This window comes from Ictidomys tridecemlineatus, chromosome X, assembly GCF_052094955.1.
Source record: "Ictidomys tridecemlineatus isolate mIctTri1 chromosome X, mIctTri1.hap1, whole genome shotgun sequence".
Lineage (NCBI taxonomy): Eukaryota > Metazoa > Chordata > Mammalia > Rodentia > Sciuridae > Ictidomys > Ictidomys tridecemlineatus.
The window spans coordinates 121,366,223-121,385,166 of record NC_135493.1 but is presented as its reverse complement, the minus strand read 5'-3'; the positions used below and the strand labels follow the sequence as shown (position 1 = coordinate 121,385,166).

Below are 18,944 nucleotides of genomic sequence, written 5' to 3'. Positions count from 1 at the left end.
ATGGAGGCCACCTGGTGCTGAGAACCCATGCAGACACTGCGAGATTTTGTTTCTGCTCCCTTGCTGCCTGGCTTTGGGCTGTTAGAGTGACCTCTGGGAATTCTGTGCTTGTTCAGTCAAGAGTGAAGAATTCTAGCTTCCAACAAGTCCTAGGACAAGTCCACGATGACTTGTGACCAGCTGTCTTTTGTTTGATTTCTTTTGACCAGTGTGTCACATGGTTTCACAGGCTTCATGTAGGAGTTCTATTTCCTGTCCAGAAGTGGATGCTGGGGTCTTAGGTCAGTCATCTCAATGAAACGCTTTGTAGAGCTGAATGGGCATGCTCCGTGGCTGGGTCTCAGTCCGAGACAACAGGCAGCGTCACTGGCGTTGTGGGACAGGCGTGCAGGGCGAACCCACAAATGAGGGGTTTCCTAATAACAGATGAGATGTCTTAGGAGAGCAGCCTGGTGACTGGTTGTCTCATGTGCTGCCTTTGCAGGAAGTGGCTGTCAAGCCGCGAAGGCAGTCGGAGGAGCCGAGTGGGCATCAAGAAGCAGTTCTCTCCACAGTCTGTGCTGAGGAGGGACAGTCTGCTGTACGGTAGGTGAAATTTAGATTTGGGGTTGCTAAAAAGATGACTTGGGGACTTTTTTTTTTTTAATGGATGGTGAATGCCGGGCTGACATGGGCTGTGTAGTGTTTCCCAAACCCAAAGTAACTGTAACCAAGCATGATTTCTGACCCCCATGATACCCTGGAGTTCTGAGCAGAGCCCGTGTGCCCCCTAGCCCTGCCCAAAGAAGCATTGCCATGGTGGCATTTTTGTTCTTAAAATACATGCTGTGTTTTCTGTGTAGTGAGATGCTTTATGGGAACAATATGTAAAGTCCAGTTTAGCATACTTGAAACTAAGTGCTTTGTACAGAAGGCTACGGCTGAAAGGATGCTTTCACCATCCATCCGCACACAGCTGTGTTTGTGGGCCAAGGTCTCAGATGCAATTGCAGTTGCATCTAAGGATTCTCATTCAGAAAGGAGTAAGGCAAGCCTTCCTACATTGGACTGATTTAATGAGTTAATTTTGAGATTGAAAATAGAAGTCAAGTAAGTTGGTGGCAGCAGGGTGCTAGTGTTGCCTCCATGATTTTAGGCAGTTGCACAGACAGCTGTTTAGATGTGGGAGGATGGGATTTGGATTAAATATATACCATAATCCTGACTTTTCTGCATGAAGAGGGCAGGAGAGGAGAGTGTGCATCTTTGCAGAGGATATGGTGTAACCTTGCTTTATAAGGGCTGATGGACACATGGGAATAAATACACGGATGGAGATCTGAGAGGATTTTTCTCTTGTCTTGGGAATCTTGTTTGATTGGTGCAATGTTCAAATTAAATGCTGGCCCCAACGCTCAGGTTCCTTTGCAGAAATAGCCAGTTTAGATGTTTACTTTCAAGAGCCTATGTGATGGGATTTTATTTCATTTGGCTTGAAACTGAATGCTATTAACTTCATACAAAAAGATCCAATACTTATGTGACTCTGAGGCAACAGGATTGATACTGAGTGTGTGCCTGTGTAGGAAGCCCCTGCAATTACAGATCAGTCTGCGTGGCTAAAATGAACCCAGGGTAAGAGAAGCTGGTGAATAATCCACCTACAGAACTTAGCAGTGTCTGAGGAGCACAATTACAGATTTATTACTGTGGCTTCTGAGTGAGTCACGTGCCATATGCCAGCTGTGGTCTGTTTGCAAAGCTGGCTTCCAGGCGCCTCTGCAGTTGTGGGGCCAGCTGTGCAGTGCACGGCTGGCAGGGGCTGGCAGCTACCTCTGCACACATGGTGCTTTCTCTGCTCCTGCACTCTGCTCCATGCCATGAGCATTTAAACTGTGCAGAGGACACGCATGGTGGTTGGGGCATAGCTCCACTCCTGTGCATAGAGACTGTCACTGCTAACAGGGATAATGTGCATCCTATTTGTGTGCAAAAGTAGCACTATCCATACTGAGAGGGTCAGGAGGAAGAAAGGAGGGGCCATGTGCTTTTGTAAAATCATAGCTGTGTCTTCCAGCAGACTATATAAACACTCTGAAGAAATTAGTTCCAGAAGCCGCCTGCTTTTGAGCTACAAACCCAGCAATTTTCAGAATTATTGTGTGTGTGTGTGCTTTTAAGAGCAGCAAGTCCCAATGAAATTCTAAAATATGACTATTAAAAAGTCATTTTCAGCTTTTCCCACGGACTGTTTAATTTTCTGAAGGATCAGCAAGAAAGAATATGCTTGAAAAATTAAATGTGAAGCTGGCGTTGTAATATACACCTATAATCCCAGTGACCCAAGAGGCCAAGACAGGAGGGTGGCAAGTTTGAGGCCGATCTGGGCATTTTAGTGAGACTTGATCTGAAAAATAAAAAAGGGCTGGGGGTATAGCTTGGTAATAGAGCACGCCTAGCTCAATTTAAAAAAAAGAAAAAAGAAAAGTTAAGTGTGAAAATTATAGAAATAAAAGTTTATAATAATAGAAATAAAGTCTATTATGTGAAGATATAAAGATACCTAATAAAGTGCACAAGTTTAAAGTAAAACATGCTTTTATAATGAATAAATTACTAACTTGATAACTGATGCAAATAAAAAATGGTTTTTGTTGCCTTCTGTTGGGAATAACATGAAGAACAATGTTAGGAATTATTTGTATTTGCTGGCGTTCATCCAAGTCAAATGGAGATAACATCTTTTGTGAGGTTCAGGATCCTATAGAGCCTCCCAGTGTAGGAGGGAAAGAATGTCACAAATATTTGCAACTGAAGGGGTGACCTGTAATTATAAATCTTTTAAACTTTCTATGATGCATCAGAAGTCAGAGGAGAGAGTTCTGTGGCGTTTGGGCAGATTACAGTAGTGATTGGACCCAAGGGAGCAGATCTAGTGGCTTTCACTTACCCCAGCTGACCCTAATGACCTGCCTCACAGATCTCATCTGCCTGGTCTTTCCACAGCAGCTTTCTGAGGTTTTGTACCAGGTCCTCAAGCTCAGACCCCAGTAGGGTCTGCTTCTTGCAAAGGGCCACACCCTGCCACTGGCCTTCCCTCCAAGACAGGGTGTGTGTATTCCCTAGGGCTGTTACATTGATCCTTTCACAGTTCTGGAGGCTGGCAGGCTGCTATTAAGCTGCACTGTGTTCCTCCTGAGACCTCTCCTTGGCTTGTAGATTCTTCTGTGTCCTCATGTGATCTTTTGTCTGTGTGTGCTAATCTCCTCTTCATATTTTAAAAAAACAGATTGGATTAGGACCTACCCTAATGACTTCATTTTATTTTAAACATCTCTTTAAAGATTCTCCCTCCAAAATGTTGTAGTTTGAGATTTGGGGGGTTATGGCTTCAACATACGAATTTAGAAAGGAGTCACAATTCGGCATGTAACACTTGGAGAGATGTCCCTGCTTCTCCCTTATGTCTTTTTGTGTGTATATGTGTGTGGGGGGGTGGTTTACCGGGGATTGAACTCAGGGGCACTTGACCACTGAGCCACATCCCCATCCTATATTGTATTTTATTTAAAGACGGGTTCTCATTGAGTTGCTTAGTGCCTTGCTATTGCAGAGGCTAGCTTTGAACTCATGATCCTCCTGCCTCAGCCTGTGAGCTGTTGGGATTATAGGCATGCACCACTGTGCCTGGCTCCCTTATGTCTTCATACTAAAAAATTCAGTTGCTTTTGTTCTCAACTCTCAATCATTTCATCATTGAGCTGATGAGGTTTCACGTTTAGAACTTATGGGGAAACATTTTAAATGAATGGAGATGGGGATTTGGCAAAATCTGTGTGAAGGGCTTTACAGCAGTGTGTAACTACAACCTTAGAAATGCACACCCCTTCTGGTTCTGTAATTATTCTGTGTTAACTTTCAAAGTGGGTGCCTGTTGCATTGGGAACAATGGCATCCTCTGCAGACTGGGATGGATTGGGGAGGATGGCAAATATCCTATTTGAATGTATCTGCCACACCCTTCTCCTGTTTTCTGGGAGCTGCCTCTTCACTCTTTCTGGACCAGACTGATAGCTCCTGGAAGACCAGGATTTTACTTTTTCATTTTTCAATACCCTGTATATCACACAGTTCCTACACAGATTGGGTGCTAAATAAATGAATAAATGGTTGGTTGGATGAGTGGACTGATTAAGGGACACATGGATGAGTGAACAGTTGGATGGACATTCCTCAGGTGGGTGGGTGAATGAATGGTTAGTTACACGCATGCATGGATGGATGGATGGATGAGTGGGCTTATAGTTGGAAGGATAGATGGGTGGATAAATGGATGGGTATATGTATGTATGTATAGATGGGAAAATGGGTGTTGGATGGATAGAAGGGTGGGTGGGTGGATGAATAAGAGTATATGAATTGATGGATGAATGGGTTTGGGAAAATGAGTGATTGAATGGATGGAAGGGTGGATGGGTGAACAGATAGGTATGTGGGTGGGTGGATGGATGGGAAATTAGTGGTTGGATAGATGAAAGAGTAAGTGGATGGATGGATGAGTAGATGGGTACATGGATAGGTGTGGCTGGCTGGCTGGATAGTTGGGGTGTATAAGTGAATGGACAGATAGATGATTGGAAGATTGGGTTAGTGGATGTATGAGTGGTAGATAAATTGACTCTCCTTGAGTTAGTTCTTGATCATTGTGAATAACCACCCCCGGTGGCATATTTTGTTTGCTCAAGTTTTACTAAGATTGTAGTTTACATGCCAGTTAAGTATAACAGGCTTTTACTTATCTTTATGCTCTTGATTTAGAATCAAGAAGATATAAACGTCTCAAAAGATGAACATATTTTCTGGATTGATACCCTGTAAGAGAACAAAGATGCAATACTTTTTTTCTCAAATTGGAACATCTTTCATGAGCATTGTATTCTGGGAAGCTCTGGAAGATGAAGCTGAGCTGGGGGCGGCTCCTAGGCTGTGGGCTGGCAGAATCCCTCTTCCCTGACTTCTTTCAGCCACTTCCGCCTCCGCCTAAGGGAGCCACTGCCAAGTGCTAACAGGCTGGCGTTAACCCCAGGCTTGCATTTTGTTGGTACAGATGGAAGGAGAGGGGAAGAATAAGAGTGTATCTCCTAAATCCCAATATAGTTAAAAAAAAACTGAGTACATGTGAAATAGAGGTCTTTAGGGGGAAAACTATGCTTTAACATAAAATTCATAAACTAAACCCTGAGGGTTGTCATCTTGGATGTTTTCCCTGAGAGATGATTAATGGGAAGACTGATTGTTCATTTATACAACCAGCTCTAAGTAGAATTCAAAATAAGTAACAGCTTTATCATCCAGGCTCTACCCCATGTTTGTTGCTTCAGGTCAGACATTTGCTGTTGCTGGCCTTCAGTTAGCTAAGGGGCAATTGAAGCTTTCCATTCTGAACTGCTTTGCTAGGTAATTAGGTAGCCTGTCCTGGATGGGTTGGGATAACAAGGCGAAACTCAAGCTCGGCATTTTTTCAGGGCAGAGCAGCATCCTCCACAGAGCTTCAGTCCCACGCAATGAAGTCCCCTGAGCAGGTGTGTTCTTTTTGTGCAGAGAGCATTTGCGAGCAGGACGCCATCATCCCTGAAATGATTGGCAGTATCCATAGGAAGAAGGCGTAGCATGAGACTGGTGGGTTTGTTTTTCTGCCTTAATTTAGAACTACATTTTCCCCTTTTATTTATGCTCATCTGGACTTAAGAGATCTAGATCCAGGACTAGAGGCCACTGTTTTGTTTACTTGTTGATTTGCTCTTGTGACTCCTCATTATTTGGAAGGAAGAGTTTGTAGGACCACAGTCTGAGGGCTGCAGGGTCTGAGGTCAGGGAGGAGAAAGGAGGCCCACCAAACTCCATGTGGAAGAGGAGGCATGCAGAGGTAGGGAAAGAATCATGAGCTGCATGCAGTGCCAGTGCTGAGGGAAATGGGAAGAAAATACAGATGATGATTTAACTCCGACATCTAAGTGGGGCAGGGAAGCAGAGTCTTCTACAAGCAGCATTTCTGACTGTGGCCTCGGCTTTCTGATTGGGTTCTGACATAGAAAGCCGTGCTGAGGGTGTAACTCAGTGGTGCAGCACTTGCCTAATATTTGTGAGACCCTGGGTTTGAGCCTCAGTACTGCATGGGGGAAAAGTCTCATTGACATAGGAACCTAAATTGTGCAGTTTACTTTAGCTTTCGAGTGACTTCGGGTCTGTGGGCTGGTGGTTGCTCTCCCAAGAGAATCCACAGCCCTGGGGACAGATGCCCCTTCCTTCCCCAGTGCCCTGCCTCTGGTGACTACACAAGAGCTCCCCTTATAGCCAGGTAAGTTGCCTGGAGTCTACTATGGCCTCTTTCTGGATGGAGGAGCTCCTTCTGGTATATATAGGAAGCTACTCTGGTCTCTTCTCTTTGTTGACTACTTGCTTTCACTCTTTTCAGTTGACCATGAGTTTGCCTGTAATTGAGTTTTTGCCTTTCTCCAGAAACCCACCTGTATCCATCACCTCCTATAGGTTCTTCCAGCTCACTCCTGTGTTCTGGTTGAGTGCCCCGCCCAGTGGGGCCGAGGTAGTACAGGCACCCACTTGTGAGGCTGTAGGAATTTAAATACTCTATATGTCTATTATTCATATTGGCAAAGTCATTGGCAAAGCCATCACTCACTATTCTTGGGATCATCTTTGCCTTTTAATTCTTGTGGCCTCTCATGGCTCAGTGTTTAATTTAGGTGCTTTTGTTTTAATTCTAGAACAAAATTGTGAAATCAGGTTCCTGTTTCTTGATTGGGACCCTCTGTGGCATCCTATTTCAAAGATTTTTTTAATTATTATTTTTACTTATTATTTATTTTTATGGTCCTGCGGACTGAACCCAGGGCCTCATGCATGCCAGGCAGGTGCCCTTCTGTTAAGCTATATCTACTGCCCTCATAGATGTTTTCTTGGCTTTCCTACTATTCAAATAGTAGTGAACTCCTTCATTGGACCTGCAGGATTACCCAGTGTTAGCATTATAAGTAACTCTCATCCCTGGATTGTGAATGTTGGCCATGTGGTCCCACTCCTGCAGAAGGTGCAGCCTTTAAGAGGGCATAATAGCACCAGGTGTGGTGGTATACACCTGTCATGCCAGCAACTGGGAGGCTAAGGCAGGAGGATCACAAGTTTAAGGTCAGCCTCAGCAACTTAGTGAGATCCTGTCTTAAAATAAAAAACAAAATCGACTGGGGATGTAGCTCAGTGGTAGAGCATCCCTGTGTTCAGTCCTTAGTACCTAGAACAAGAGGGTATTATAGCAAGAATGGCCAGGATAATAACATGAATGAGCCATGGTATAAAGTAGATGTTTCAGAAGCAGAGAAAGATTGAAAGTCTGCCTTGCAGAGATAAGCAAGGCGAAGGGCTACAGAGGCCACACCTGATGACCAGGGAGGATCCTGGCTCAGTTGACCCATTCCTTCTATGCTTCCTGTCACCTAGGCATCCTTCAGCATCGTTTGATTTTAGGAGCTCTGGGAAACAGGCTGCAAATCCAGGCAGCCTCTTTCTTTTGAGTGTGGGCACAGGAACTTTTAATTGCAGTGGATTTTTCCTTAGCTGCTTTCTGTGTGTGCTAGATTTTGTATATGAGAAACCAGCGTTATCTGGTGATATTGTTAGAGAATTGAAGGCTCACTAAGGTTGCGTTCTCTCACAAGACCATCACAGGCTTGTACATCACTCTCTGGGTCCAGAACATTCTCATCACCCCTGAGCAAAAACCCTGTACTCATGTCACAGTCCCTCCTGAAATATATTTAATTTTAATGTTGAAAGAATCTTACAGACTCGTGTCTTAAGTGGTTGTTAGATTCTTGCAGTTAATCTCAGAAAATACCCATTTTCTGAAGGTTCTACATATGTGAAATGAAGTTCTTTGTGTGTGTGTGTGTGTGTGTGTGTGTGTTACCAGGGATTGAACCTAGGGGTGCTAACCACGGAGCCACATCCCCCAGCCCTTTTGTATCTTTCTCTTTTTAAAAAAAAAAAGAGAGAGAGAGAATTTTTTAATATTTATTTTTTAGTTTTCAGTGGACATAACATCGTCATTTTTGTGTGTGTGTGTGTGTGTGTGTGTATGTGTGTGTGTGGTTCCATTCCATTTTGAAGGATTTCACTACTATTTGAATAGTAGGAAAGCCAAGAAAACATTTAACCCAGCGCCCCACGCATGCCAGGCAAGCGCGCTACCGCTTGAGCCACATCCCCAGCCCCTGTATTTTTCATTTTGAAACAACTTCTCACTAAGTTGTTTAGGGCTTCGCAAAGTTGCCGAGGTTGGCTTCCAACTTGTGATCTTCCTGCCTCAGCCTCCTGAGTCGCTGGTATTATAGGCAGACACCACCACCCCCGACTAGAAGAGAGTTCTTTGAATCACCTTGTCCTCAACATAAATAGAAACTGCATTCAGATATGTCCAAGTCCTTTTTAAGCTGCCTCAAACCCAAGGGAATCCTGCAGGAGGACATTAGAGCCACATGCCTGTGCTAAGTCTGGGTTCCCTGAGGCCACGCTGAGCCCGTTTCCCTCCCACAGAGCTCACTATGACCTCCAGCCCTGTAAGAATCCAGGAGAAAGGAAGGAGAAGAAAAAGGAGTGATTTGTGCATGGTGACAAAATGGTCGCCTGAAAGAACATTGAGCTCAGCTTTTCTCAAATATAACACTTTGAGCAAGTCCTGTGAACAGTGGCTTTATTATTTTGTTTGCATATACCTTGCAAATTAGTTTTATGCTTGTAGTCTAATAGCTATTAAAAAAAGGAATATAAAACAGATTTTATTTAGACATTTAACAATTTAATAAAAATATTCAAAGCCATATAGCACATGATTCCATTTATATAAACTGGAATAGGCAAATCCATGAAGAGGATTAGCCAGGGGGTAAGGATGGAGGGCAGGGGTGTGGAGACTGTTAATGAGATTGAGATTTCTTTTGGATTGGTAGAAATGTTCTGGAATTAGGTAGTAGTGATAGCTGCATCACTCGGTGAACATCCTCAAAACCAATATAGTCTGCGTATTCCAAGGATGAATTTTATCTCAATTAAAAAAAATCTTGGGGCTAGGGTGGTGGTTCAGTGGCAGAGCGCTTGCCTCACACGTGTGAGGCACTCAGCACCACATAAAAATAAATAAACAAAATAAAGACATTGTGTCCATCTATAACTAAAAAAAAAATTAAAAAAAAAATCTTGGGCTGGGGCTGTAGCTCAGCAGTAGAGCACGTGCCTAGCACATGTGAAGCACTGGGTTCCACCCTCAGCACCACATAAAAATAAATAAGTAAATAAAGGTATTGTGTCCATCTACAACTAAAAATATTTTTTAAAATAATTTAAAAAAAAACCTCAATATGGGGAATCCACAAAAAAAGCTCTTTTTTACCTTAAAGTGAGTCTGTGCATTAAGTGACTCATTCAGAGGGTGACAACCTTTGTAAAGGATACAGATGATGAATGTTTGGGCTCTCAGAAATGCATATTCCTGGTGTGACTTCTAGCGCCATCCTTTTGGTGTGGAAGCAGCCATTTCAAGTCCTTGGTTGTCTTCCTTATCAGCCTGCTAAGAGGAACTTGGCAGGATTTCAGCCTCCATTTGTCCCTTAGCTGGGCACAGTATCCACACTATCACTAATACCCAACAGTCACAAGGTCTTTCTCTTCACTTTCCCAGTTTTCTACCCCGCTTTCCTAATGCAGGAACCAAGATGAGGGAAACATCTAAGCTCTATGAGTCAGTCAGAGACGTGGGTTTGGGCTTGTGGAACTCGCCTGGCCACCTGTCTTCAGGTCCGCCTGGATTTCTGAGTCATCCTGCCTCCTGGTTCTCTTTTACATATTGCTTTATCTCTCACCAGGCCCACGTTAGGAACTTGGGAACAGCAGAGTTCTAGATCTTTAGATAGAACATCTCCAAGCTGCAGTGTATCTTCTCAAGCTGGTTCTCATATGGGGTCCTCTCCCTCTAGTTTCTCTTCTGTTTCCCCTCTAGTAAGCAAATCCCAGGCTGCATCTCACATCCCACCTTGGACCACCTTCTAAATCAGGAGGAGGATGGGTCTCATGGTATATGATGTTAATGATCCTCTCTCTCCTATGGCACACTCAAATCTTTGCATGGCATCCAGTGGAACGCTGTGGGACCATACAAGGTTGAAGGATCTGGGTAAGATTCACTTAGAAGAAGAGGTGAATGTGGAAGCCAAACGACTTTCTCCTTTGCGTAGAAAATTATGGGAAAACATCTTTCAACACCCTGATTTTGAGTTCTGGGGAAGCAGGTATGCAGATGATGCAACAGAAGAAAGGCTTGTGCAACCTTTGGTTCAGCCAAGGGTCGGCAGCCTATGGCCCACAGGCCGAACTTGGCCAATTGCTTCGTTTTGTAAATACAGATTTATTGGCATGCAGCCCACTTGCTCATAGACTGCTGTGACTGCTTTCTCACTGTATCAGCAGGGCTGAGTTCTTGCAACAGATAAGGTGCCCAAAGCTGAATGTATTTCCTATCTGGCCATGTCCCTCCACGGCAAAGGTTTGTCAGTCATGGAGAATTTAGTCCAGGCGCAGAAGAGATGGTCCTAATGAGTGTGCTTCTAGTGTGTATAGAAGTGTGTATGGATGTTTTCAAAGAGGCTTCACAGCATGATATCATCACCTTTTCCTAACCTCTGGTGTGGTGGTTTAATTTGGGGAAGTTTGCTTCATCCACCCGAGTACAGGAGGTTTTGTGTGTTTGCAGCATGAGAATGCATGGAGCTGTCAGTGCAGTGCAGGTTCCTTTGGGATGCTCTGCCGTGTTTGTGTCAGCATAGATGGGTTAGGGAAGATTGTCCTTGGACCACAAGGGCCAGGCTTGCTGCTCAGTTCATGGGAAATGACTTGAAAAGGTAAGGTACAAGGCTTCCCTAAGACTGTTGGAGAAGTGAGGAGGGCCAGTTATTTTGGAATGTGGAGGTGCTAGGTGGTAACTTGGTTCCTTTTTGGGGGAATTTTTCTTTTTAAAAGCACATTTTTATGTGGTTTATTGCAAAGATTTATGATTTTAAAGTCCATTTATTTATTTAGTTCTTGGGTACTGGGGATTGAACTCAGGGGCACTTGATCACTGAGCCACATCCCCAGCCCTACTTTGTATTTAGAGACAGGGTCTCACTGAGTTGTTGAACACCTCACTTTTGCTGAGACTAGCTTCGAACTCATGATCCTCCTTCAGTCTCCCAAGCCACTGGGATTACAGGCATGTGCCACCGCACCTGAGCTATCTATTTATAATTTTGTCTTGAACCAGGTTTTGGCTAAGTTGCCCAGGCTAGTCTCAAACTTGGAATCCTCCTACCTTAGCCTCCCAAGTAGCTGAAATTATAAGGCTGTGCCAATATGCCTGGCTGAATGTCTTAATGGTATTAATACTACACAGTCTCTGCAAAGATCTGAGCCCCTTGTAAGCCTACATTATTAGGTCTCACTCTAAGAAACGTGGATATATGGACACCCTAAATTATAAACATGGATATTGTAAAAGTGCCTTCTCTTTAGAAATGATTCTTAGGGGATCTCTTTTAAGAATGCATTCCTAGTCAGGTGTGGTGGTACATGCATGTAATCCCAGGTACTCAAGAGTCTACTAAAGAGGGTCATAAGTTCTAGGACAGCTTGAGCAAGTTAACAAGATCCTGTCTCAAAAAATAAAAAGGACTGAGAGTATAGCAGCTCAGTGACAGAGTGCTCCTGGGTTCAATCCCCAGTACTACACCTCCTCCCCTGAAACCATTCTTACATAGTCAACACCCAGAGTTTGGTGTCCGGTAGAAAAGACCAGAGCTGCCTCCAGGGCTGGGGCAGAGAATAGAGAGGATGAGCCCACCCGTCAGCAGTCTGTGGAGCCAGAAAGGAAGGACATGCTCAAACACATGCAAATAAACCCAAGCACCATAACAGGGTATGCCAAAGGGACACACAAGCCAACAGTGACCAAAGCTGGAACAACTTAAGCAACAAAATAAAGTAGTAGTGAGTATAACATAATGCATAAAGTGAATCCATGAGCCCATAGTACATACAGAATTGATTGAATGAATTAATACATGGAAAATAGACAAATCTGTCATGCAGAGAAATATCACACAATTTCTGTAGAAACTCCACCCTCAAGAAGGTGGAATACAATTCCCCATGCCTTCAGAAAGAGCACCCTCCTTCCAAATACATTATGAAAAGCGGGTGGAAAGAATAAGTTACAGTGGAGAAGGCTGATGTTTACGAACTCCACTGGGTAATCAAGGTTGATGTCAGCAGAGATAAGACCTGCTGACAGCATGTACCCGTAATATCATATATGACAATAGGACTCAACCCAAGTCTAATCATAAAAAAGAAAAAAAACAAACAGTTCCCAGTTGGGGAACAGGTTACAGATGCCTGAACAATCATCCTCTAAATTGTCATCTGTCTTATTCTACTCAGGCTGCTATAAAAAGTAGATTGGTGGCTTATAAACCAAACATTAATTTCTTAAGTTTTGGCAACTGAGAAGTCCAAGATCAAGGGAGTAGCAGATTTGGTGTCTGGTGAGGGCTCACTTTCTGGTTCATACATGGACATCTTTCCCCTGTTTCCTCACGTGGTGGAAATGCCAAGGAAGCTCTCCAGGCTCTTTTATAAAAGGTACTAATCCCATTTGTCAGGACTTCATTCTCACAACCTTACAAAGGCCCTACCTCCTAGCTTCATTGCCTTGGAAGTTAGTGTTTTAACCTTGCATTGTGGGGGTGGGGTGGGATATGGACTTTCAGTTCATAGCAGTGTTACGGTAAAATGATCCTAAGGAGACATGATAACTAAATGCAGTGTGGTGCCTGGATGGGATCCCAGGACAGGAAAAAGAACATTAAGTAGAAAGAAAATTTGAATAATGTGGCCTTGAGTTAATATTAACACACTCGTATTGGTTCATTAATTGTGATAAACTGTTAGTCAGCTTTCCATCATTATACCAAAATACCTGAAATAATTAACTTATAACGACAAAAGGTTTATTTCGGATTATAGTTTTGGGGGGTTCTACATCATGATCAAATGATTCCATTGCTTTCGGGCCTGTGGTAAGAATGGTGTGGTGGTGTGTGGTGGAGCAAAACTACCTGCCTCAATGGCCAGTAGGCAAGAGAGAGATGAGAGAGAGAGAGAGAGAGAGAGAGAGAGAGAGAGAGAGAGAGAGAGAGAGAGAGAGAGAAAGAAAGGAATGAAGCAAGCCAGGCTTCCATATTCCCTTTAAGGGCATGTCCTCAATGACCTAATTTCCTCCCACTAGGCCCCACTTTTAAAGGTTCCCCGTAGTCTCATCCTGGGGACCAAATCTTCAACATATGAGTCTTTGTAGACATTCAACATCCAGATAATAGCAAACACACCATACTAATGTCAGATTTAGTAATAGGGGAAATTAGATATGAGATATAGAAACTCTCCTATTGTCAGTTTTTCTGAATAAATCTTCAACCATTTGAAAATGAACTGTTTGTTTAAAATCATAATTTTCATAAAGCATTTTGACTTACCCCATTTCTAAGTACAGATAATGATGCAAAAGCAAAGCTCAGTAAGCAGAAACCTTGCTTCCAGTTGTAAATTTCGATCTTTTCCTAGGCTGTGGTGTGCTCTATGGTCCTCTCTTGAGGGGGCGGGCAGCCAGCCACAGCTCCATCAGCCCCTCGAGGGGAAGCAGCCAAGTCTACAGTGTGTATGTTGCTAAGCTAGGATGCTTGGGTGATGAGGCGTACTACTCGGTGGCACTTGCAACGTAAGATATTTTCCACTTACAGTGAGTTTATTGGGACATAATCCTATTCAAAGTTGAAAAGCATCTGTATTAGGGACACACCTTTTGAGAAGTTAATATAATCATCAGCTGCCAGGTACTTTTTGGGTTCCTATTATGTGTGTTGACTCACAATATACATTGCACATTTGTTTGGGATATGAAGACAGCCTGGGGAACCTTAGATGGCACCCTCTCTTGGTGGCAGGAACATGTAGTTGGTCAAATAATAGGTAGAGATGAAAAATATTGGAAAGAATATAAGCTTTGAGGCTGAAACTCCAAATTAAGTTTAAATCCTCATTGTACTCAGGCTGCCCAAGCTTCTCCTGGAAGATAGGGAAGTCCATGGCAGCCTTTCTTGCAGACTGCTTAAATGCTTAATGGATGTATCATAAATGGATCAGTGCAGTGCTCAAGATCCAGTAGGTGTTGATTAAAAAAAAAAAAAAGTTACTTTTACAAAAATAGCAATAAATCATTAGAGACTGAAAAGTAGCATGTGCTGTTTGGTGAACTGAATAGGAGTCTGATTAATTGCTGTGAATGAGGGAATTGGTAGATGGAAACAGATTGGAAGAAGAAAGTCCATCCTGATGGCTGAGCTCAGGACTTGGAAGGTAAAGATTCTCTGAGTGGGAAAGGGATCTTAGGAGCAGCAGTGGGGCAGCTGCTTCCTGCATGGGGCCTGTGGCACTGAGGTCTTGGGCCATGCTAGGAGTGGAGGTGGGGCACAGGGACTTTAAATACAGATCATTGTGAAGTGATGAATTGGGTGAGTCGGGGTCAGCATGACTGCTTTGTCTTCTTTCCTGAGTGCCTAGCCCACAGTCAAACTTCCGGAACACTTGGTTGATTGGTTGATGGATTACATTCCTAATGAGTGTGTAATCAACTCAAGAATATCCAAAATGTGAAGTAGTCTACTGAGTGTGGTCTTTAACTTCATTATAGTTATAGAGGTGAACCACGTATTATACGTGTTGTATGATTATCAAGACTACTAAAATATTTAAAATTATACTTGGACATGCACATAACATAGTTTGGTTAATTTGCAGTAGGCTTTTCTGTATTTCTCCTATTTTAAATATTTAAAAAAAGAGAGACCCTTCAAGTCTTTTGGGGTTTAAAAGGAAAAACCTTTTGGGGCTTAAGCCTTGAAGTATGGGGAGCATTCCCGGAGGCCAGAAGTTGCTCAGTGGTGGAGGTGCGAGTTGCCGGAGCCTGCGTGAACTTGTCCATCATAAAGCAGCGGGCTGACGCTGCAGCTGTTGCCAGCATGGCTTTGAGGCTCTTCCGTGCTGTCAGCAGTGAGATGCAAGGGCTGCGGTGGCAGAGGCGGTGTGCCGGTCCCCGAAGCAGGTTACTGTCTTCACAGACTGTGTGATCTCCGATCCACTGCAGCAAGCACAAGGAGCAGGTGAGGGACTACATCGTGGGGCATCTCATCCCAGAGGGGGCTGGTTTAAAAATGCTCATGCTATTTGTTAGGGGCTTGTAGTTCCCAGTGGCTCTTTTGTTCTGCTATCTTGAAGGGCAGGTTGTTTGTCAGCTCACAATGGCGTGGGTAAGATCTGGCAAGATCTGTAAACATTCTTATTGTTTATTGTTCCTTCTGAAGATGAAAAATAATGCAAATCAGGGTGCAGATTCTAGCAGGAGTTCTGCAAACGGGCACGTGTGTGCGCAGGCACGTTTGCTGTGCTGCATGTAAGCCTGTGGATACATGCAGTTTTTTTGCAGCTTTGGTTTTCACAGTTGGCTAAACACATATTGGAATTGGAAGCCACAGCACTATTGTCCCTATTGATGGGACCAGAAGCCCTTGGTATGTGGGACCTTTGCTCCGTGTGAGTTCTGCAGATGGGTGACCCAAGGGGGCTGGCTCGAAGGTGCGAGCATCATATGAAGACCTGTCTGCCTTGCCATTTCTTTTTTAATAGCAGTAAGAACCAAGCATTCTCACTCCTCAGGCATTGAGTGTGGACATTGAAAGAAAATGGTGAGTCAGTCACATCCTAATGAAGGGGGAAAAACGGTGAAAGGAGGTGTGCATGTTTGTTCATGAGAAATGCTCTGTGGAGACATCTACAAGGTGCAGGCTGATGGCAGTGAAAAAATTTACGTGGAGTAAATGGGATCACTATTAATTCTTAGCATTTTCCAGCTCTTGCACTTTGCTCTTTGGTGTGATTGTGACAATGTAGAGGCATGCCATTTCTTTAAGGCTGTTTCTGTGCATGGACTGGGTGGTTTTTTTTGGTTTATTTTGCCTTTTATGTTGTGACAAAAGAAACACATTGTTATTTGGGGCTGTATTTCTAGTGGTTGAATTGCCTTTACTGCTCTGACAGGAGCTTTTGTGTGTGGAAGGGGATGCCATTTTCACAGGGAAATTGCTGCATAGATATGTATGTACACACACATGCGCACGCTCTGTCTGCATCTGCATCTACTCACTCATGGGAGTAGATGTCATTTTGAAATGCATGTTTAGTGATTGTGCGAGTGGAGAAGTAAAAAAGGAAAAGGAGCTTGAAGAGAGGTTTTCAGAAACCTATGTGGAAACATTTACAAACAGCCTGCTGCCTGTGGACTATCTTAAGATTTGTAAAATGAATGAATGAAAAATAATATTTTAACATGTTCATAAGAAAAATCGAAGATTTGTCACAGATTTGATGAATGATTGTATATTTTCCTTGAAAAATAGAACCTTTGAGGCATGTTCTACAAGTATTTTAGATGATTTTGTTGCAGGAAAGTATTGCATTGATCGCAGGAAAAGGGACATATCTAATTTATACTTTCTCTGTGGCATACATACATTAAGGAAAAACTTTGCAAGGGAATTCTTATTCATACAGGCACACACAAAAGCATTCTTTTTCTAAGGGTGCTAGGAATAGTCCTGCGGGTGTGTTAACCATTAGGTGGCAGGTGGCTTCTGTTGCCCAGCTTAAGTGACGAATGGCCCTAGTAAATGTGTGCTAACTGCTATTGTTTTGCATGGGCTGACTACTCCTCCAAAATCTGCTTTGGATTTTGGACTTTGGGAACAGTAGTAATTTATGTTACCTTTGGAAATATGTTTGCATGGCTTTTGACTACATTTAATTCATATGTACATACACAAATATATGCATATATATACACATGTATGTATATACCAAACATATACACAAATATAAATAAATATAAGAACCCCAGTTATAAATTAGTAGAAGCAAACTGGAGTTTTGTGTCCACCCTTATTCACCCATCCTTCCCCTGCCCTTGGACATTGATTTTCTCTAACTGGCTCTCCTAGAGCAGCTCAGCAGCCAGGTCATTTCTGGGAGACTTGTAGCCATCCCTGGATGTCTGAAGAGATCCAAGAGTTACTTAATGATTACTGCAAATCTTTGCAAAGTCCTTTTTAAATGATGTTCATAGTGCCTTTCACCTGTATATCTTGGGTCTTAGAATGTGGGTACCAAGTTCATTTATGATGAAGCAAACTGGGGGTTGCTTCTGGGGATTGGATTCTCTCAGCTGGCTGTGGAGAGCTCTGGGTGCAGGGTGGCTCATTTTCAATCAGGTGGTTCCTGCTAACTCATGAGAAAAGGTCACAGGGGTAATCATGGCTTCAATAAAGAATGGATACAAGATACCAAAGCTATTGTTTTATTAGCTTTCTCATTCCTTACCCAGTGTGCTGACATTACAGTGAGAAGGAACTTCACTTTGGGGATAGGGGGTAGTACAGAGACCACCAACTCGGCTGACAGACTTGGAACCTGAGTGTGGCTCAGCTTGCCTTGGTAAAACTTGCAAATTGCTTGAGCTTTCTGACCCTCAGTTTCTTCTTCTACAAAACAAGAAACTTGGATTAAAGTATTTCTAAGGCCCTTTTCGGCCATAGAGTTTTTTTATTCTTAAGAAGATAAGTCAGAGATCTAAATTCACCTTAAAGTTATATATATATACAGCCACATGGTTACATTGCTTTTGCTCATTGGCCGTCATCATTCATGTGAATGGAACATATAAATACGACACATACACATAGGCATAATATCATTGATACCTGTGTGCAAGTAAATTTAGCCCCTGTTAGCAGACTCAATTTTCTGGCAACAGACCCTTGTTGAAGGCAGTTAAACTTCCTTGGGTGTTCTCTGGCAAAGACTCATAAGATCGACTCACAGGTGAGGTTTTCCTGGGCATGACTTGCAAGAAATTTGATATTTAATTATTTTGTTAGAAAATCTAGCCAGTGGGCCTTTAAATGTATTTGGAGGCCATTAAAGGGGGGAATAGCTAGATATTCTAGGAAGATGTTTAACATTTATTCACATTCCTGCATATGTGTATGTGTATAGATATATACGTATTATGTATACATGCATATAAGTACTGCAGAGAGACATTTTTCTATAGTAATTAAATTTATATATTTAATCACATGCAGGAAATAATTGAATGCTATTGAGTAAATAATCTATTTCTAAATATGGTTTAGCTGAATAGTAATCTGAGATGTGAGGTTTTTCAGAATTTGGGGTCACATGTGATTTGGATAGAAGGAAGACACATGAAGCAAGTGATTTTCTCTGAATTGATGCAGATGGTATATAGACTCTAAGTAGATTTTAATATCTTTTACCAATAGAATGCCCAGAATTTAAATTTGCCCCTTGTTTTGTAAGCTCAATGTATGTTTTTGAGAGCCAGGGTTTGCGCTCATCTAAGCATATAGCTTTCTATGCTGTGGTAGAGTTTTTAATAGTATTCCTTTTAAAAAATCTGTTTTACTAATTAAAACCTTTTTATTAAGAATATATATGGACAGCTGTGCATGGTGGTGCAGGCATTTAGGAGCTGGTTGCTGTCTATAAAGTGTGCTTATGGTATAGGCGTCAGTCAGTAACAATGTAGGAAGTCCTGTTTCTCCTACAACTTTGTTAATATTAGACATCTAAAAATCCTGTGGCTTATTAGGCAGAAACATTATTTCATTTTTAACAAACAATTCTTCATTGACTAGCAAAGTCAAACTTTTAATGTATTAGTAATTTTTATT

General features: G+C 42.6%; 1 protein-coding gene across 8 annotated transcripts in view; it reads left to right on the top strand.

Annotated features, from left to right (window-relative positions):
- Shroom2 (shroom family member 2) overlaps window positions 1-18,944 on the top strand; it is a 132,661-nt gene that overhangs the window by 86,081 nt on the left and 27,636 nt on the right. For 7 of the 8 annotated variants that reach the window (XM_078035140.1, XM_078035137.1, XM_078035136.1 and 4 more), the window contains one exon: window positions 485-585. In XM_078035140.1, coding sequence (XP_077891266.1) covers window positions 485-585 — 101 coding nt within the window. Of the gene's footprint in view, window positions 1-484; window positions 586-15,181; window positions 15,300-18,944 lie in introns of those variants that run through there. The other variant, XM_078035144.1, reaches the window with a different exon arrangement.